The sequence below is a fragment of the Osmerus eperlanus genome, chromosome 9 (assembly GCF_963692335.1).
Source record: "Osmerus eperlanus chromosome 9, fOsmEpe2.1, whole genome shotgun sequence".
Classification (NCBI taxonomy): Eukaryota; Metazoa; Chordata; class Actinopteri; order Osmeriformes; family Osmeridae; genus Osmerus; species Osmerus eperlanus.
In genome coordinates, this window is record NC_085026.1 from 6,185,496 (window position 1) to 6,208,046 (window position 22,551).

A 22,551-nucleotide genomic window follows, 5' to 3' on the forward strand; every position below is an offset into this window, starting at 1 on the left:
CATTCACTGAAAGAAAGTTGTTCAGATTTCAGGGCAGACAAATCAATGCCTATTGATGTTAATTGGGACTAGGCTCATTGATAGTCCATTGGCTAAGTCAGTCGGTTTTGATGGCAGCACGTCATAAACAGCTTTTTGGTTCAGTGACTCAAAACAATCATGGAGCAGGATTATACAAAGTATCGCATTACTTCAAAAACCACCAAGACCAATGTCAACAGTGGCTGGCAATACTACCTGATACGCCAGAAGTTACTGTAGCTTTTCTATCCAACCACTCATTCAGAATCAGATCTTAAGATGTATTGTAACCCCATAGCACTTAATTTGCAAAAGGTGGGGTCAAGTTCAACTACTGATTAAAAGGTTGTAAAAGACAGTAAATCTGTCTTTTATGCTCTTAAAGTCTGCTGCCTGGAGCTACACTCTTGATCTAGAGCTGTTGTGGTATAGGGATTAAGTGAAGTCAGTAAGTGTATTAATGTGATATGAGGACTTTGGTGGCCAACTAAAAACCCTAGAATGCCTGCAAGAAACTGATTTGCACGTACTAATACTAATACCCATACACACAATCAGCTCTGGAAACACATGTACAAAATATTGTTCAACACAGCCCTTCAGGACGAAAAGGGCCTATGCTTTACAGTTCCTCCGTTAAGGCTGTAGACGTATTGAAAAATGTAATTGTACTACTTAATTACAAACTCAGTTAGGCCTGAATTTACATATATAGCAGTCTTTGCTCCAAATTCCCCTAAGAATCTTACAAACAAGACCATCCTAAGACGTCTGAAGCCAGGGTAGAGTCTAACTTCTAGAACATCTTGTGAGGTCATGCATTACTTTGCCACATGTGCAGATCCAGTCAACACACTCTTGGAGAGGAGGTAAATACACACAAGGGGTGACACAGTACAATGTCCATGACAACCCTTTGGAAACAGGATGCAACTCTTGTCTGGGTTCTCATTGGTTGGCTGCCTATACAGCCATTACAATTTCACAGGGGAAATTCCACTGAACAAATAGCTAGGCCGATAAGAGTGTCAAGCCTGATAACTGCACCAACTGTGATTAGCAACCAACAACTTGAGGTTTTGCCTGCTGCGATACATTTTTCAACTTGAATTTAAGTGCTTATTTAAGTTTAGTTTCTGGAGAACCTTCTATGGAATGAGATTCTATGAAAGTTGATCTGGGACATTTCTAGCTCTAGTTAGCATCTGACTGCCATGTGTGGAGCCCCCTCCCTGGATCCCTCCCCTTTCCACAGTCACAGGATTATTTGGCCGTGTGACATATGCCCGAGTGGGCTCGCCAAGGACTCTCTGCGTGCGTGAGTCATTCTTAGTTAAACAAGAACATGGCTGCTCTGTTTCCTGGAGGAAGAAACGGCACATCTTGATCTCCAAACATGGCCGACTAGGGCTTACTTCTGGCAATATGCATCTAGTGCAAAAAGCCAAGGAGACTTCCTTTTGTTTCTTGTCAGAAACAATTGTTTCTTGTCAGGGGATTGCTGGTTCATGCTGGGAGCCTTTCAAAGTCCCAAGGAGACTGAACAAGTTGGAAGGAGGAGAAAGAAGTGCCCATAATAACCTAAACAGGCTGGATATTCATTTTTTTCAAGGACTGGTTTTTAGACTAGAAGACGCGAACTAAATGAAAAGTATGTTTTTTATGTTACGGTATCTCAATTAAAAGTGGCTGGCCAGATGCATTAAAGTCAAATTATTTATGTACTGATCTTATCATATCACTAAGATCATATATTGTATTAAAAAGGTTGTCTTGACAGGATACAACGACAAAACTGTGTGTCAGTAAACACTTCGATCTTTCCTCAAGAGAAAGAGGACGAATATATTTGACATTCTTGGGACATAGGACAGCTCTAAAATATTGTTACGATACAGAATAGAAAAAATGCCGCTCATTGGATAGGTATCCCTTAATGGGCCACCGACAGAAAAAGGGGCATTGAGGGTTTCCTTCGAGAGCTATCTGCTGCCCAATCTCCCTGTGCAATGAGCAAAGCTTTGGGGATTTCTGGCTTTGCATTCCATAATGCCGCAGACTGAATGCCTCACAAAGCCTGACTGCAGCAAATTCCACACAATGGAAGTCCTCTTTCCCTCCCTGACTTCCTCACCCAGACCAGGTCAGTGGAGCCCAGTGAAGCTGTAGGCCCCATATCACAAGGAAAAAAAAGAGAAAAGGAGGGAAGAAACAAACAGAAATAAAGAGAGAATGATGATCAACCATTATTAGGTAATGGATTTGACCTCGGTAGGAAAGGGCTTAGAGTGGAAGGCTCGTAAATCTGACCACAAACGAAGGGAATGTTAGAGGGTAGATCCCTGTCTTGCTTCTGACTTGTCTTCCTAGCCCCAACCCTCAATGAATCAATATGCTTCCACTTTTATGGGAACACCACGCTCCACTTAACCCACAGAGAAATGGTTCTTGTAGCGCTTCTATTTTCTAATCCCGTGGTGGAATTTACATTTTCATTTGATTAATTTCGCTTTTGTCCAAAGTGACTTCAAATGCAAAAGTGCATGTAGAAAGTACAGCATAACGTTAAGAATGACATACTTCTAACAGTACTTTGATGGTTAGAGTCAAGGAGCCGTCCGTACTGATCTTGAATGACCAGCATCGAATCCCCATCGAACTTCTATCTTTTAGGAGGCCTAGCTGGCTAAAGTGAATCGGAGCATCATGAATACAGCTTTTCTGAATAGACATTACATAAAGGGGCTTAACCAAGCCATTGCAAGTCACTTAATGAGCTTGCACATTTACAACAGGAATACTCCCAGTTGCTATGGCGTCATCCATTTGTTTATAATAAGAGTTAACTTTACCCAACTTTAAACACATTTTCCCCTGGTGCTCCAGACCATGTGATAACGCACACCAAATACCACAGAATAAGTAACAAGCAACATGCTCTCATGCCTACCCAACAGTAAGATGACTGATACAAACGTGTCAGCCCTTCTCATCGTGATGGTTTTCTAGTCTTCCACAACTTCAAAAGTCAATGACAATCCTTCTCATGTCCTGAAGCTTAAAACAGGAGAACACAGAGACTTGGTTAAGCGCTGAAGAGTTAGCTGGCTTCAACATCTGTGTGAACCATGCAGGCCCAAAGGGATCCACAGTGCTGAAAGCAAATAGAGCTGACAATGTGAAAGTAATCATTTCTCCATCTTAGGAAATCCCAAAGTGGGGTTGTTACATAAACGTGAAGTAATGTACTATTAGGCCCTCGAACAGAAAGCCCTAAGAGAAAACCCCTGAAACACAAATGTCGGGTGCAAGGATGGGCCTAAAAAAAGATGACTTCCATGTTTCTTTGACAAAGCAGTATGAATAACAACCCACACCCAGGTGCATTGCCTCTGCGTACAGTCATTTGGTGGAAAAGCTTTCATTCACCTTTTACCCAAGTGTGAAGAGAAATAAGAGAGGTGTTCTGAACTCAATACAGTTTACTACTGACTTTGAGCCAACCCAATGTCTGAATCTCAAATACAACCTCATAAAAAAGATGAATTTCGCAAATACCATGAGAAGTAGTGTTCAGATAAGTGTTACATTTGGTGCCCTCAAAAACAGAACAGTGCTGTGTTACCAGGAGTGGGGTTCGAACCCACGAGGACGTACGCCCATTGGATCTTAAATCCAACGCCTTAACCACTCGGCCATCCTGGTGAACTGTGACAATTTACCCATCTGCTATGAATTACTAGTAGTTTAGTTAATAGTAATACTTGTAAGACTGTAATCTTGCTTCAGTGTGAGCAGTTAATTATTACATCACGTGTACTGTACACAGTTCTTAGCATCTCACACATTCAGCATTCAACCCAGTGAGCATAAGAATTCCGGTAAATTCAGATTATATTGCTAAAATGAATATCTGAGTACTAATTAAGATGAATAATACTAAAATAATAAAATGTCCAAATATTTAACAGGCATCCAGAAAATCCTATCCTAACCCTAATTCCATTTTTTAAATTCCTGAATATCCTCCATTCATTCCCCCCAAATGGCCCACAAATGATTGTTTATTCCTAATTCATTGACAAACATTCCCCATTAATTCCTTAGAATTTGCCAAAATTCCTAGGGAAAGTATCAATCTCCTGGAATTTCGCAGTTCTAGTAGGACTTAGCTTGGGGGTACCCAACTCACTGACCCATGGGAATCCCCATGTTTGCGTCCTCTTACAAATGCTGACCTCTGGGGAAACAATATTCCAAAAAGAATGTCTTTCAGCCCACACCACTTAAGGAATGGCCACAATAGTTGGAGTGCCTGCTGACTTGATGAAGACTGAAATGAGGAATTACCCCAAAAAGATGTGTTTTGTGTATATTGTTTTTTAAAGACAAGCCAACTCAATTCTACTCCGACTAACAGATGGCTTCAAAAACAGCAAAGTGGGTTGAAATATTGCCTACACAAAGGACTGACAGGGGATGAGGAAAGAAAAAGGGAGAGCCAAAAACAGTTAGAGAATGAGATGGGAAGGAAGACAAAAGGGTGAGATACTTTCCAGCACATTTTGTAACAAAAGCAACATACCTTCCCACAGTATTAAGGAAGTTTCTCATGAAATATTGGCCTCTCATACACTCCAGTGTTGATGAGGAATGTCCTCGTCAGACACCAGTACTTTGTCAGAGTGAAGAATGCAACTCCAATACAGCGTGTCTGTAGGCAAATAAATAATCTACCTTAATTAACCACCATGACCCAGACCTAAACCCTTCCCATGTTGTCCAGTACAATATCCACACACGCACGCACACACACACACACACACACACACACACACACACACACACACACACACACACACACACACACACACACACACACACACACACACACACACACACACACACACACACACCACACTTATTCAGTCATTAACTGTGCAATAACTGTTGTACTAGGTATATACCAGAATACTAGTAGTAATGAAAGGACACACACCTAAACACACTGCCAGGCTTGAGCATTCACACTCCTTCAAAGGTGTTACTCCATTTACTCCACTCCAACTGTTGAGTAATGGGGTTTAATGCCATCTGCCTCTGCAGACAGAACTCATATTGCAGGCAGACAACTCCAACAATTAGGAGTTTACTTGAAAGGTGTCTCGTGACCATAAAGGGGTAGCAACGTGCATCATTTACAAAGAAAGAATGGGAAGCAGAGCATTCAGCACTCATGTCCCAACAAGATCCAACTAGAGGCAAGGTGACAGGTTGCAGGCACTTAAAAACCCCAGAGTTAAAAACCTAGTGACATTGATGCATGCTTGCCTCCTCTGATAGATTTGGAGGCATCCAAGGGAGGAGGAAGAAATTGAGGGGGCAGCCTCAACCAAACAATGCTGACACTCCCATAGCATAGCTCGTCTCTGATCCTGTGGCAGTAACTGGGTAAGTATGAACCACTGGTTCCTTATGGAGGTTGGAGGCTGCATGCAGATGTCAGTGCACACTGCTAATTCTGAGCACGCTGTTCTTGGTGTCGTTAAGACTGGCTCAGTCACTCCTTTGTGCCCTGCTGCCTGGCTGAATGAAGGTCTTTATTTTCGCAGATGTATTATGGGGGTGGAAAAAAGTAAAAAGCCAAAAATCACATGGGTCAAGTAAAAACAAGGGGGCAAATATTTCTGAAACAGGACTGTTTCAGAGCTTGGAGAGGCTGTTAGCAGGCTGGTTGGGAAGGCAATTAAGCCACCCACAACATGAGGGCAAACTGTTTAACCAGTGACCTCACAGTGGAGTGCTTGTGATTTAGACAAAGTTTAGAAGGGCCACTCCTCTTGAAATGAAGGGATATTTCCTCTGAGGGTCAAACCTAATCATACGGTTTGGACCTCAAACTGTTATAATTAATCCCTGTTTCTCTTTTCAGGTTGAAGGAAAGGATGACATATAATAAAATTATATTGCCAAGGTGTGTTGCATTAACTAAAATTATATTTAAAGTTGTGATTGACCCTCTTCTTTCCAATTAAAGAAATGAAGACTACACTACCACAAATATTGCATGAAACTAAGATAGTGTCTTGATGAAAAGATGAACCCAAAACTTTTAATATCATCTAGACATCTTAAGCAAATGACAGAAAACAAGACATTGACAATTGAACAGCAATGACAGAGATATGTCATCTACAAGATATCTGTAGTCAGGTGGCTGAGCGGTTAGGGAATTGGGCTAGTAATCAGAAGGTTGCTGGTTCGATTCCCAACGGTGACAAATGATGTTGTGTCCTTGGGCAAGGCACTTCACCCTACTTTCCTTGGGGGAATGTCCCTGTACTTACTGTAAGTTGTCTGCTAAATGACAAAAAAAAAGACTAAATCTGTAAGATTATTGATGCATGAATGAGGCATATATTTGGCAAAGGTATCTTGCTTATAGCATAGGTTTACATAATTCAAAACAATCCTCTGAACCATGTCTGCAAGAGCAAGGTCAACTTGTTGCACTTTAGCACACAAAGCTCCCACACGGAGAGCTCTATTAACGACTAGACTCATCTCAATGCCATGTCTAGTTCCAACAGCTTGTAAAGACCTCATACTTCGGATCTGTAAACCAGGGCTGTGACTGCAGCTTAATGGTCTAGTGTCAAAACTGTTTTAGATTTTCAGTAGGTTGCTGAAACATTCCATGTTTTTGAGGGAGCTCTGGTGTCAAGCCTTTGTGATCCTTTCCATTAATGTACCGCAAGTCTATTGGAAAAAAAAGATCTGTAGGACACTGAATCAGAGTTGGCATTTCAAAAGTAAATAAATGAAAAACGTAATGAACTATATACGTTAACTAAATAATCCACATATCCCCACTTGATTATAAACAATTGTCCTCATCTCTTTGAATAGCTCTTGCTTTCTTCTTTCTTTGTTGATTAATACGATGCACAGAAATAACTTTGAATCCACATGAGATAGCCGTCTTAGAATGGCCGTTTTCAACACCAAAATATAAGTAGGCCTAGCCTACATTACTACGATTTAGTTGTTTTCATTGCTTTTTCGAATTTCACACTGTGTTCCCGGTGTCTCGAGAGAAGCACTTTTTCCATTAGAAAGACAGTAAGCTACTTACAGGATGGTTGTTTGAGGAGAGACCGCAGGTACTGTTTCGAGGTTTAAATGCATACATCTCACTGTGGTTCGGAAACATAGACAACGGCTTGGACAAGAAAGGACACGCTGCGGTCCACTTGCGACCAGAAACAAAGATAAGGCATAAAGAAACGGAGAGAAAAGCTGGCCAGTCCACATCGCCATTGCTAGGGAGTCAGCCGTGTAGATAACACACCGCCAGCTACTCCTCTCACCGACTACATCAACTCAGTTATTGTAAAGCTGAGGAATTCGGCTGGCCGGGTCCCACCTCCCGCCTTCTCAGAGAAAGAAGTAGGGCAGTGTTACAAACTGTGCGACAATGCAATAAACCAATCAAAGTTTCCTTTCAAACATGACTGGAAAACTGGCCAAATACAATGATAATCTACTTTGTTACAAATTTATGGACATTTACGTAATTTAGAATAGGTCTCCCTTGTCATATTCATATACACCCATTTACAAGGCCGGATGCATTCTACATTGCCTGGACAATTATGTTAAATGTCAGGCCTATGTATGAATATGTGCAGCAAACAAGGTGTTATTAAAAATACATTAGGCAATGTCAGGTTCGGTTAGAAAACTGCCATGTGCTCTAAGATCACATAGATACAGTACAGTACAATACATGCTGGAGAACAGAATCCTCAATTTCGTGATTTGTTCAGATCAATCAAACAGGCTTGGGATCTTAGCTTTGTAGGGCCCATCCGGTCTATGCTTCCCTCTGCTGGTTTCATGTTGTATGTCAGCAAACTTTACTAGGATGGCTTCCCAAATGAACAGAAAAAGCTATTCCATATTCCAGGCCCAGAGGCTTTTCTGCAACGAGATCCCTGTTTGAGTGTTGTCTTACCTTTTCCTATCTCTGAACCTCACTGCTTCATATTCGGTGTAAATGTAATTACTGGAATCCAGATGAGGGTGGAAGACTCGTACAATAATGTAAACATTAAATCTGCAGGCCTGTGGCAACACAATTTTTCTTTATTCAGAGTAAGATGTGTCAACATCCATGACAAAAATTGTACAAAGTTCACAATTTAAAAATGAAATATCACAGCAACTTGTGATCTTACACATTTATAGCAAAATTAAAATGTCAACAAATCCATGCTGTGTCGTACAAAAATAAATCAAACTTCAGTTCCACAGACCACAATATTTTATACAAAATCCCGTCTTTGTTAATGATTACCTAAATCAACTTCAAATGAATAAGTAATAAATTAACTCTGATGAATCCACAATTTATATGAAAAGTCAGCATTCTAATATGTGACACCTTTTGCGTTCCCTATGTAGATAGTCACAGATAACTTTTTTTCCCAAAACTGGATATTATGTAGGGTATCGACGATATACGCAGGTTTGTGCTTTAAAAATCCCTTTCCATTGTACCAATAATGAAAATCAATTCAAAACTTATACTAGCTATTAACTCTACTGAAAGCATCACTATATTGGCAAAAAGCTGCAGACACGATGCTGTGGGGAAGAGGCATAAAACGCGGCCATGAAGGATGGGGAGTCCTAAAAGAGGACTTCATGAGATATTGGATAAATGAAAATAATCTTTTGCATTATCTCTCATATTTGTTCTCAAAAAGGCAAATTCTGAACATGGTCGCTAACAACTAGCACAACAGAATGGGTAGGTACAGTACGTACAGTTACAGAGTTGACACTGAACGCACCCCTTCCAGGGATTCCCAACCTCCAGGGAAACTGATCCTGTTATTTTCTGCGCCTTTTACCTTTTCATTGATTGACTATTTAATCATTTGTACAGTGATTAGATATAAAGTGCTGCTTGGGGATTGGTTCATCTTCATACAACATGCCCAAAATGAAAGAACAACATAGTTTTACACTTGCTAATACAGTATGCGGCAGAGTTCAATTCAAGTCCCTGTAGTTGTCCTTCAGTGGTACTTTCATCCCCTACAGTGGCTTCTAGCAGTTATTTATTCCAAACTTGTGTCATGGGGGACACCCGGAAATTGCACGCTGCCGCATGTTAGGTTAATATCTCTCGGACAAGTGCAAATAGTCTAGTGGCACATAAGTGGGGGACAATGACCCTGTAAGTCCCGCTCTCATATTCTATAAATACTCTTTACAAATGTTTTCTGGTAATCCTCCATTTAGGCTCTCAGGTACTGCTTTAGTTTCTGTAGAAACATCAAAACATGGAAACAAGGTGTCCCAGTGCAAAATTGTATGTAAAGAAATTGGAACTCATATACTATATTTCACCTCTATAACTCCAAGTCCCATGTTTGTTCACTACTTTATTAAAGAATTTGTTTTCTATTAACAGATTTATAAAAAAATGTAGATTTTACAAAAGATTATTTTTTTTACTGCACTTTGTTCATAATCAAGAAATTGCATAAAACGCTTTCTTTTTCTTGTTGATTGTATCCCTTATCTATAAACATTTGTTTTAGAGATAGATTGCTAAGACAGTAATCCATTTTATTAATTAATCAGAACTTAGAACTTTTGAACTTTGTAACAGAAGCTGCAATGGTGTATCCACAATAAATAGCCATTGAACACCATGTTACTTACAGACTGACAAAGAGTCTCTATGAACACATTGGTCAATTGTGTTTCTTAAGGAGCACATTGTCCCTCCTTGGTAAGGGGATTCACACCATTGGGTTTCCGTGTCAAGATGTTTATAATAAAACTGTAACATTTATACATACGTCAGGTCAGTTTCTTTTCAAACTCAATTTCAATACCAATCACAAAATGCCCCCACCTGTGGCTAATAAACCGCTTTCGAAAGAAAAATACATTTCCTCAAGGTTGTTGAAAAATAAAGCAACTGGTGACCAAGTCTTGCTATTGAACAATCTTGGCACAAGAACAAACAAAAAAACATACAAAATCATCAAGTTCAAAAATTATCTACAAAGGAAACAAGATAATTGAAAAACAGCTACAAACTTGCACCTCCCAGGGTTTTTTTCATTGTCCAGGTCAGTTTTTCACCTAAAATGCTTAATCATCAAGCAATAAAAAGAACAAAATACCTATATTTGTAGTTTACTGTTCAGAAATATACACGAAAAATGTGCATACATGAGCAGCTAGAACCATTACATCACACTATGTTAGCTCATATGAAAACGTACAAAATGTGAATGTCCTCAAAAATTATTTTGACGGATACTCATTTTTTTTGTCAAAGCAAGACCCAAAAGAAAACCATTATGAAGGTTCCGAAGCATAACATTTCTTTTTTTCTTGAAATAACAGAAGTCAATATACTCTATAACACTGTATGAGAAGTTACAGCAACCAACAATGTTCCCCTTGCCTGTACATGTTGAGACCTACCACCTCTCTTGGAGAAGCGGTTTTCAGTATTTGCTGGGTAGTTAAACTTGGATCCCTTGAACTGCCTGTTTGATGTTCTCCAACAGAGCTTTGTTCTCCTGGCTCTGGTACTGCTCCTGGTTAGTGTACATGTCTGTGAGCGTGGTCACGTAAGCGTCCAAGTTCTGTTCACTGATAGGCTCCTATGAATCAGTTCAAAACACAGTTGAATTAGGTGGTATCTGCAGAAAATTGAACAATGAACAAACAGCAGAACAAGGGGATCACTGTTCTCTGAAATCAGCATGTTAAGACTTTTATCAAGTCTGAAGTTTTATGTAACAGATAAAGACCAAAGACAGCAGGAATGAGGACATCACTTTAATTTTAAAGTTAGACTTTCTTGCATGGAAGAGGTGATACAGGTCTTAATAACCACTAAGAAAAAAGGGGATTTAGATTAAGAAGGGGGTTACTCCAAACAACACTTAAAAATGGTCACACAGCACATAGGATCGTACTTTTAATCTTTCACTTTCCATATATCAAGATGAACTTTCTCTTACTCTCTGGTGCAACTGTAAGCAGCTGTTATTTCTAATAGGAGCTTCTTTGTGTACCAGCGGTTTCTATGGAGGAAAGATGAACACAGAGCTATTAGTAAGCTGAATGCAAATGTTATTCACACACACACATTCAGAACACGTAAAATATACTGTGGTCCTCAGGACCGTATGACTGAATCCAGCTCACAACATGAAAACTATTCAATGGTCTGATGTGAACAAATGTTTTAGGAATGCCCCCCCAAAAAGGTTATGTACATATTTTCTTCTGTTTTTATTATTTTCCCCTACTATTAGGATAATGTGAAAACCGTTTAGCCTAATGTCCTAAAATATGTTGTTTCATGTGAATGCTGAATATTGTAATGAACACATAGTATTACAAGGTTTTATCAATTAAAGGATGTCACGTTTGCTGTATACTTGATACTTGTACTATAGAATACATTTTAAACTTTTGTTATTTGTTTTTAAATGCCTGAACAACCTTGCTCCACCATATTTAACTGATCTGCTTCAGCCCTACTGCCCATCTCGATCCTTAAGATCAGCCGACCAGCTGTTGCTGACAGTTCCTAAAATAAGGCTGAAACTCAAAGGTGACAGAGCATTTGCCGCTGCTGCACCCAAGCTTTGGAATAAGCTGCCGTTTAATATCAGACAGGCCTCCTCGCTCCCTGTTTTTAAATCTCTTTTAAAAATGCACTTTTACTCCCTTGCTTTTAACTTACCTTAAATGTTCCGTCATTCCCTAAAAATCACTTGCAGTGAGCTTGTTTGTTTGTGTTTTCTATATCTATTTATTTTATGTATTTTTATGTATCGATGTAAAGCACTTTGGCTTCCCCTGTGGTTTTTTAAATGTGCTATATAAATAAAGTTGATTGATTGATTGAAAACATCAAATGAACCCCCCCCCCCCAAAAGGCAAAATGTGGTGTTTCTGATTGGCTGGTGGCATTTAACTCTGTAGTTATAACTTAAGACAGCTCACAATTCGACAGAAAACTCACCTTAGTATGCCTGCACCTTGTCCATTAATTGTATATAGTGGGACAAGTTATCCCTTACTTCTCAGCATGAGAAATGCAAGGTGTTGTGTGAGAGCGTGAGAAAAGGTTGAAATGCATGAGACTTGAGAGCCCTGTATTATGTTCGTGAAAAATAACATTTTACATTTGTGGTAGACAGCTGCTATTACATTTGTGGGAAACATTAAGTTTGTGGGATTATCAGGCCTACATTAAAAGCTGCAGATTTGTATTACGTTTGTGGTTTACTATGTTTGTAGGATGTTGTTACGTTTGTGTGTCACTGCACACTTGTCAATGGGACACACTGTGCATGATTAAGGAAATTATACACTGGAGGGACACATTCGCTAACTCAAATGCAACATTAACAGACTCTACCTGTAGGACAACTTTGATGTCATCTTTTCACCACTAATAGGCCTTAGTTGTAAACAAAACTAGGACTACATATGAAAACATATATAACAGTATATACACTACTATACTGTACATATGTACGCTATGTTTGGTTAGGTTCCATCACTTGCCCGCTTGGCATTCTTGGTGGCCCTTACCATATGCGGGAGCTGGACATTAGCTAAACTGTTTATCAGTGACTGGCTGAGGCTTGCCAGCTTATGCAGGAGAGATTCATTTTGCTGTTCAATCACCTTGTTTTCATCCTCTATTGACTTCAGATTCGACTCCATTGTAGTTATCTAGGGAAGGGGAGAGGCGGTGGTGATGGTGGGATGAGGGGGGGACACACAAAATCAGAAGGTTACAGGGAATGTCTGTTAGTACAAAGTGTCTGAACTGGTTTGCACCTGTACATGCTGCTTAGTGTGTCACATACACACACATTTGTTGTGCAAAAACATAAGCACACACTCATAAAGAGGAAAAGACATGCACAATAACACTTTTTGGAGATATGTTTTTGTTTGTTGTCACACATTTTGAAAACAGTACATTCTCACATATACAGCAGATCCACCCTCACCTGTGTTCTAAGTTTGATCATGTCAGCTTCCACGTGTGAATTAGATTCACTAAAATCTTTGATTTCTTCATCCAGCTGTTTTATCTCCTCTTCATTTTCTAGTCCTACACAGAAATAAATGTATAATAAAATGAAAGAACCTTTATTTGTAAAAACTGTGACAGAACACTACTGGTAGGTTTTGAATACATAATAAGAAAAAGCTACTTCAAATGTATAATGCTTTTTTGGAATGAAACTTACTGAAGGAAAGCATCAAATTTACCGCCTGTTAGAGTCAGAGGTGGACCGATGGTCTATACCAGGAATGAATAATTGGCCAAAAATGCATGTTCTCGGTGATTGCTCAGATTAGGCCTCCATTTAGCACTTTATTACGTATGCAAGCGGCTGATATTGTGCTGTTTATTTCTGATTTGTGGGGAGCAGGGGGGGGGGGGGTATGGAGTGTTCTACCCAGCAGCTCATTATGCATGCATCCTCCTGATTGGCTCATTAACGCAAATTGAAATCCTACTCAGTATCTGATGATGATGACGCGCCTTTGATTGGCTCTATTGTGTGAGGGAGCGGTGGCGGTCATTACCATTGCTGGCACGCTGTTTTATCGTGAGCGTTTCCGCTCCGGAGAGTCGAGCCTTCTTCATTGCGGATGTGGCACGTGGACAGCCCGACAGGCTGATGCATAAAGACAGGAGACACTGTTTACTGATTCTTTGTTCACATACATGCACATCAAAACCTAATGACCTATATTACAGGATTGTATAAAGTGTACTATACTCCACTGTACCAGATGTATATCTTTCATGGAGATTTTTTATCTCCATCGTCTATCAAAAGCTGCCAATTCAGCTGCTCATCTGGTCTTAACTATCACAATCTGTAAAGATGACTGAGGTCCTGCAACTACCTCTGATCGTCCTACAAATTCCGGCAACCACTGACAGCAATTCACTGGCATGTAATTACACAGCGAAACCTACAAAACAACCCAAAAACATTGTACCTATTGGAACTTCTCTGTAATTAAATGGTATTAGGTGTCAGATATAGGTTGTTACAAAAGTGTAAGAAGACAGTATGGGTTAGGGGTGTTATAGGGAAGTGGATGTAGTAAAGGGGAAGTTGAAGGTTGGGTAACCAACCCAAGATCAATGTTAACATCCACTTTCCCTTGAAAGCTCAAACTCTCAAGTTCCGCACGTGTGATAATGTACCGCTACGTCGTAATTCCTATGTACCTAAGCTTTTCTTACTATATATTGCAAAGTAGTAACATGGTAGTTAATGTAACCTTATTGGGTGTGCTCAAGCCTTCGGCGAGAGCACAACCTTTGTTCTCTCACATATATATTATTATTATTTTTTTTTCTTTTTTTTCTTTTTGCCCCCCTAAAACTCAGCCAATATTTGGCCTACATAGACAACGTAGGTGTCAAAAGTTTCGTCTTGGTAGCGATTGAGTTGCTTGTATTGGAATTTACGTTCCGTTGCATGGTTTGGGCTTAAGTTAAGTTTTTGTGGCGAAAAGTGAAGCTAACGGTGGCTAATTTGCTAGCCACAGTCACTGACGTTACTAACGTCACTACGTCACTAACGTCACGAAAACACGCGTGACTACCTTTGGCAGAACATTCGTTTCGCATCTGTTAACTTGGGGGATAGCTAGGCTAACTATAGCTTTACTGCAAGGCAGCTGCAGAAACGCCACAAGCAAAGAGGCCAGGGTGATAACTATTTACTCATTTTACTTTGTGATATGACACACAATTGTGATGTGTAATGTACAGTATAAGCTGATATTATTAAGGAAGTACATCTACTTTCGGAAACAGTAGTCTACTATTTCACTGAAGTATTAGCATCATGACATTAGCCTGTGTTGCCCGGGCAACACATACTACAGTGGTCTATGATGTAGCGTTATCTGTTTTCAATCGTTAAAATAAACATTCCTCACATATACATTTTCGTTGTAGGATTTATTATGACATTAGATTACAAGTAAACGATTTGTGAGTGAAATTATCATTACCTGTGGTTTCAATCCAGTGTATCACTGCAACGCTGTAGCCTACGCGAGACACTACAAAAACATCTACACAGCTGTAGGAAGTCAAACGGCGACAGAACATGTTCGGCACTCCCCTTACTTAAATCAAAAGTCTATCTAACTACTAACCTGAACTTCATTGCCACAGCCTAAACTTTGTCAATCTGTTCATGAAAATAATTAATTTCAGCCTAAACCGTACAACGGAACGTTAAATCCAATTCAACCAACGCAATCGCTACCGAGACGAACACAGCAGTAGTCTAGTACTGTACAGTACCGTAGTAGTACAATTTACCGGGGCAGCTTCTCCACACAGGGCTATATCGCATTTTGCGTTGTTACTGACAATGATCGCTACCAGTGAGCTTTTTATGAATGAGCGATTTTCCACTAAATAAATGTCAAGCTTATTTACGTTTTTGGGGGCATATTTTCAGTTAGCAGATGGTACTGTTTGAATCGCGATTCCATCTTCTACTGCCGGTAACGTCGTAGAATAATCTTCAAAGGGGGTTCTTTATTAATGACTGAATGCAATATGAGTAGGCTAAATGCCTGAAAATATCACGAGAAGGGAAAACTTAAAAGGACGTTTAAGTCATAGAGATTAGGTCAATTTTTACACCGGTCTGCCAAATTTATTCGTTTTGATTCAGCTATGAGGCTGCCTCTTGCAGGGGAAATGAGAAGACATCATATTTAATTCTACACTTCACTCGTATTTTCAGTTGTAAATGAGCAGCACAAAAAAAATGCTTTTAAATCTATGTAATCTTTATAAATAATAAGTATGCATTTTAATATAAAATATACAGATATATCAGTTGTAAAAATGTCATTCAAAAACGGACCCCTGTGCAACCGAAGCAAGCAAGCACACCCTACAATTTCCCCAGAAATTGTACCCTCTCTAGTTATAAAGTGTTGCCCAAGTTTCCAACCTCCTCAAGATCATCTTATAGGGCCATAGAACCCTATGCCTCAACAGCTACCTTCCTCTTCATGTTCTCTCCAACCCAGTAGTAACTAACCACACAAATAACTAAAGTGCTTCTCTACCAGCTAATTATCACAAGGAGGTGCACGGCAAGTGGGCTGGAGCAGATACCTACAGAATGGTAGCTTTCCAGGCACAGGGTTGGTGAGTGGAACCCCAGAAACTCTGCTATTGGTTAACAAGGACTGTGCCCGTTCCAGACCCACCTCCGGTGTGTCAGGAAGCTGCCGCTGACGTGACCCGAGCCATCACAGCCAGGGGTGGGGCAGGACATGCCGTCTGTCTTGCCCGCCTTCCACGTGAACTGGGCCCCGTTCATATAGCCGTCCCTTTGTCGCTTGGCTGCCAGGGGGCAGCCAGATGCACTGCGGTGTGAGGCGTACTTCCCCGTCACATGACCCTGGCCATCGCAACCGGGCACCGGACACCTGGGGTGGGATGGGTGGGCGAGAAAGAGCACAATGCTGATCCTGGAGTTTGAAAGAAAGATTGCTTTGGAAAGCGGTAGAAACTGGAGAAGCGTACAGCACATGCGACAAATCCCATTATATCGTGATCATTGGGTGTGCTCAAGCCTTCGGCGAGAGCACAACCTTTGTTCTCTCACGTATATATTATTATTGGGTGTGCTCAAGCCTTCGGCGAGAGCACAACCTTTGTTCTCTCACATATATATTTATTATTATTATTTATTTTTGCCCCCCTAAATCTTTGTCAATATTTGGCCTACATAGACAACCTAGGTGTCAAAAGTTTCGTCTTGGTAGCGATTGAGTTGCTTGTATTTTTATTTACGTTCCGTTGCATGGTTTAGGCTGAAGTTAAGTTTTTGTGGCAAAAAGTGAAGCTAACGGTGGCTAATTTGCTAGCCACAGTCACTGACGTTACTAACGTCACAACGTCACTAACGTCACGAAAACACGCGTTTCGCATCTGTGAACTTGGGGGATAGCTAGGCTAACTATAGCTTTACTGCAAGACAGCTGCAGAAACGCCACAAGCAAAGAGGCCAGGGTGATAACTATTTACTCATTTTACTTTGTGATGTGAAACACAATTGTGAAATGTAATGTACAATATTAGCTGATATTATTAAGGAAGTAGGCCCACATCTACTTTCGGAAACGGTAGTCTACTATTTCACTGAAGCATTAGCATGACATTAGCCTCTGTTGCCCGGGCAACACATAGCTACTACAGTGGTCTATGATGCATCTGTTTTCAATCGTTAAAATAAACATTCCTCACAAATACATTTTCGTTGTAGGATTTATTATGACATTACATTACAAGTAAACGATTTGTTGGTGAAATTATCATTACCTGTGGTTTCAAACCAGTGTTGCTCACTGCAACGCTGTAGCTTACGCGAGACACACTACAAAAACATCTACACAGCTGTTTAGGAAGTCAAACGGCGACAGAACATGTTCGGCACTCCCCTTACATAAATCAAGTCTTTCAATAGGTGAAACTATCTGACTACTAACCTGAACTTCATTGCCACAGCCTAAACTTTGTCAATCTGTTCATGAAAATAATTAATTTCAGCCTAAACCGTACAACGGAACGTTCAATCGAATTCAACCAACGCAATCGCTACCAAGACGAACACAGCAGTAGTCTAGTGTACTGTAGTAGAATTTACCGGGGCAGCTTCTCCACACAGGGCTATATCGCATTTTGCGTTGTTACTGACAATGATCGCTACCAGTGAGCTTTTTATGAATGAGCGATTTTCCACTAAATAAATGTCAAGCTTATTTACGTTTTTGGGGGCATTTTTTCAGTTAGCAGATGGTACTGTTTGAATCGCGATTCCATCTTCTACTGCCGGTAACGTCGTAGAATAATCTTCAAAGGGGGTTCTTTATTAATGAATGAATGCAATATGAGTAGGCTAAATGCCTGAAAATATCACGAGAAGGGAAAACTTAAAAGGATGTTTAAGTCATAGAGATTAGGTCAATTTTTACACCGGTCTGCCAAATGTATTCGTTTTGATTCAGCTAGGCTGCCTTTTGCAGGGGAAATGAGAAGACATCATGTTTCATTCTACACTTAACTCGTATTTTGAGTTGCAAATGTGCAGCAAAAAAAAGATGCTTTTAAATCTATGTAATCTTTATAAATAATAAGTAGGCCCTATGCATTTTTATATAAAATATACAGAAATATCAGTTGTAAAAATGTCATTAAAAAACGGACCCCTGTGCAACCGACACAAGCAAGCACACCCTACAATTTCCCCAGAAATTGTACCCTCTCTAGTTGGGTGTGCTCAAGCCTTCGGCGAGAGCACAACCTTTGTTCTCTCACATATATATTATTATTGGGTTTGCTCAAGCCTTCGGCGAGAGCACAACCTTTGTTCTCTCACATATATATTATTATTATTATTTTTATTTCTTTTTGCCCCCCTAAAACTCAGTCAATATTTGGCCTACATAGACAACGTAGGTGTCAAAAGTTTCGTCTTGGTAGCGATTGAGTTGCTTGTATTTGGATTTACGTTCCGTTGCACGGTTTAAGTAGAAATGACGTTTTTGTGTCGAAAAGTGAAGCTAACGGTGGCTAACTTGCTAACCACAGTCAATGACGCTACTTACGTCACTAACGTCACGAAAACTCGCGTGACTACCTCTAGCAGAATATTAGTTTAGCAGCTCGTTAACTTCTGGGAGATAGCTAGGCTAACTATAGCTTTACTGCAAGGCAGCTGCAGAAACGCCACAAGCAAAGAGGCCATGTGATAACTATTTACTAATTTTACTTTGTGATATGACACACAATTGTGATGTGTAATGTACAATATAAGCTGATATTATTAAGGAAGTACATCTACTTTCGGAAACAGTAGTCTACTATTTCACTGAAATATTAGCATCATGACATAGCCTGTGTTGCCCGGGCAACACATACTACAGTGGTCTATGATGTAGGGTTATCTGTTTTCAATCGTTAAAATAAACATTCCTCACATAGTAAACGATTTGTTGGTGAAAAAACCATTACCTGTGGTGTCAAACCAGTGTAGCTCACTGCAACGCTGTAGCTTACATGAGACACACTACAAAAACATCTAGCTTACACAACTGTAGGAAGTCAAACGGCGACAGAACATGTTCGGCACTCCCCTTACTTAAATCAAAAGTCTATCTAACTACTAACCTGAACTTCATTGCCACAGCCTAAACATTGTCAATCTGTTCATGAAAATAATTAATTTCAGTTTAAACCGTACAACGGAACGTTAAATCCAATTCAACCAACGCAATCGCTACCAAGACGAACACAGCAGTAGTCTAGTACTGTACCGTAGTAGTACAATTTACCGGGCAGCTTCTCCACACAGGGCTATATCGCATTTTGCGTTGTTACTGACAATGATCGCTACCAGTGAGCTTTTTATGAATGAGCGATTTTCCACTAAATAAATGTCAAGCTTATTTACGTTTTGGGGGGCATATTTTCAGTTAGCAGATGGTACTGTTTGAATCGCGATTCCATCTTCTACTGCCGGGTAACGTCGTAGAATAATCTTCAAAGGGGGTTCTTTATTAATGAATGAATGCAATGAGTAGGCTAAATGCCTGAAAATATCATGAGAAGGGAAAAACTTAAAATGACGTTTAAGTCATAGAGATTAGGTCAATTTTTACACCGGTCTGCCCAATTTATTCGTTTTGTTTCAACGATGAGGCTGCCTCTTGCAGGGGAAATGAGAAGACATCTATTTCATTCTACACTTCACTCGTATTTTCAGTTGTAAATGAGCAGCAAAAAGCTTTTAAATCTATGTCATCTTTATAAATAATAAGTATGCATTTTTATATAAAATATACAGAAATATGAGTTGTAAAAATGTCATTCAAAAACGGACCCCTGTGCAACCAACGCAAGCAAGCACACCCTACAATTTCCCCAGAAATTGTACCCTCTCTAGTTATGATTTGCATCTTCATCATCGCAATGATCAATATCTTGCCTTTCCTCATTATTATCATCCTTCAACATATATCTATATATATAACATATATCAAGACAGACCGTGCAATAGACACAATCAATTGCCTTCCCCACCCCCAAAAAGATGCATCTTGATTCAACTATTGTCATACACAAGCCCGCAGATCGATCACATGTCAGAGGGAAGTAAAGGAAGACAGTGTACTGGATCTGATATATCCTAGTTAAATACACATGAGGCTCTATTCCTCTTTATTTTTACCTCTATCTCTAATCTGTTACCAGTAATCTCTTTAACTTCCCTAGAAACACAGGCACCTTAATCCGATTTAATCTATTCCCAGTGGTACCCTTATCGCAACGCCACAAATTCTGAATACCGACACTGAGTGACTGCGTAACAGAGCAAGCTAGGCGGCCTCATGATTCCGTAGTGTCTCGTATATCGGATTATTGCTCCAACCTTGTCACAACGATATTAATGTATCAGTCATGGTTTACTTCCCCTCCCCAGATAGCGTCACGTCAAATCTTTCAGTTTCTGAGATAAAATAGACGATTCCAATCCTTGTGCCCCAAAAAAGTGGCTCGAAACTACGGGACGGAGGAATTCTGAAGCTGTAATGCAGTGTGAAGGGAAGAATCCAATGTGCAGTGTGATGAGGCTCATTTCTAAAAGCGACAGGATGCGGGGGGTTCTATGCTCTCGTGAGTTAACCGTGTGAGACACATGGAAGCACACAGATGGGCCAGAGATTGTTATTTGCCCCACACCACCGAGAAATCGATGGAGAATATTTAACTGAAGCCAGGGAATCCCGTCATGGGATTTAGGTCAAATGGGATCCAAATCAATCTCCCCATCTCTCTCTCTCTCTGGAATTGATAGAAGATGTATCCGTTATTTTATGTCCATTGAAACCAATGGACAGGGTGCCTAAGAGGCCATCCAAACACACCTTAGTGACTTTCACTACAAGATAATGTTTGTGTTGTTGACCAATGGCTGATCATCTAAAGGTATCAGGAGATAAGCTAGTTGTCTAATGTCCTTGTGGATCACACAGAACAATGGGTCCTGAGCCCAGGAACATTGTGTGTAGTGTGTGTCTGGTGGTCACCTTATGGGTTCCTGGTCTTCCTTGTCCTCTTTACTGTGTGTGATTTTGATCCCACTCTTCCTAGCCCGCGGACACCCTGAGAGACTGCACAGGAAATACAAGAACAGGCTGAGAGTCTGTCTCTCATTCTCAGTAGTCACATCTGTTATAAGGGGTGTTTGGAGTGTGTGTGCGTCTTACCTTCTGTGTGAGGCGTAATTACCAGTGATATGCCCCGAACCATCGCACCCCGGTGTCGGGCACCTGGGACAGAAAACACAAACACGACTCAGGGTCTACAGCACACACACACACACACACACACACACACACACACACACACACACACACACACACACACACACACACACATCCTCTACCACACACAAACTCTTAACAAAAGACAAAATCACCAAAAGGACCTCTGTTTCACACTATTTGTTGAACTTACCTCAAAACTAAGGAAACATCACTCTTAACATTGTAGTAACATGCAAATAGTGTAAGTAAAAAAAAAGCTTATGAATATATCATATCATGCCTTACTTGAGCTCTTGCGCATTGGTGGCCATCATACTTCTAATGCTTTTGTCAGCTAAAGGACAGCCGGAGAGACTGGAAGATATAGCAGGTTAACAATAGTGAGCCAAAACACCCGATGTAGAAAACAATTACTGCAACACAAGATGACACAGACAAAAAGCAATATACACAACACTTAGACACACTTTGACTGGAAATGCTTTAAAGCCATGATGCAAGTGCAGGGGAGCTGATAAAGAAAAGTTTATGTAAATGTATAATCAAATGAATGAACCCTCTGAATAATTATTTGTAATAAGATAAAGGTCCTTTGCTTTACATGAACATTTCTTATTTCGAGATATTTTTCTGTAAATGTTTTTGTATTATTTTTCAGAAGTTTTCAGGAATAATTGCATAAAACACATTTATGCATAAAAAAACGGTGTTATAAGTGTGAAAATACCCTGGGGCTCATATTGAAAGGGTTAACACTAAAGAGATACTCTATACTGTAGATTGACTTGATTGATTGTAGATAGTCGAGGTAAACTGAAAACAATAATTTGGAGAGACTGTGAAGATCCATCAAAAGACAAAAAGAAAGTCACACCTTCTATGTGACGTGTAATTTCCGGTCACGTGACCACTTCCATCACACCCAGGTGTTGGACATCTGTTACCAGAAAACAGATAGATTTTAATAAAAACCCGAAATCCAAAATAAATAAGGTTAAAATGTATTAAGTATTAAGTGATTTAATTGTTTCTCAGTTTAGCTTCAGCTTTCTGTAGTGATTTTGTTTT

The 22,551-nt window shown here is 40.0% G+C and overlaps 2 protein-coding genes and 1 non-coding gene across 3 annotated transcripts in view; all 3 read right to left on the reverse strand.

Moving 5' to 3' along the window:
* The window catches only part of LOC134026331 (peroxidasin), a 41,964-nt gene extending 34,551 nt beyond the window's left edge, over positions 1-7,413 (reverse strand). The window contains exon 1 of the mRNA XM_062468998.1: positions 7,157-7,413. Within this exon, the coding sequence (XP_062324982.1) occupies positions 7,157-7,341 (185 nt within the window). The 5' untranslated portion in view covers positions 7,342-7,413. The remainder of the gene's footprint in view (positions 1-7,156) is intronic.
* On the reverse strand, positions 3,644-3,726 carry trnal-uaa (transfer RNA leucine (anticodon UAA)). Its single transcript has one exon. It is a non-coding gene; the product is annotated as a tRNA-Leu (tRNA).
* Positions 7,414-8,147: 734 nt separating the features above from the next.
* The window catches only part of myt1lb (myelin transcription factor 1-like, b), a 58,335-nt gene continuing 43,931 nt past the window's right edge, over positions 8,148-22,551 (reverse strand). The window contains exons 14-22 of the mRNA XM_062469832.1: positions 21,769-21,837; positions 21,424-21,486; positions 21,244-21,327; positions 16,360-16,581; positions 13,684-13,775; positions 13,098-13,201; positions 12,766-12,813; positions 11,082-11,144; positions 8,148-10,718 (exon numbers count right to left, since the gene is read on the reverse strand). Of these exons, the coding sequence (XP_062325816.1) occupies positions 10,578-10,718; positions 11,082-11,144; positions 12,766-12,813; positions 13,098-13,201; positions 13,684-13,775; positions 16,360-16,581; positions 21,244-21,327; positions 21,424-21,486; positions 21,769-21,837 (886 nt within the window). The 3' untranslated portion in view covers positions 8,148-10,577. The remainder of the gene's footprint in view (positions 10,719-11,081; positions 11,145-12,765; positions 12,814-13,097; positions 13,202-13,683; positions 13,776-16,359; positions 16,582-21,243; positions 21,328-21,423; positions 21,487-21,768; positions 21,838-22,551) is intronic.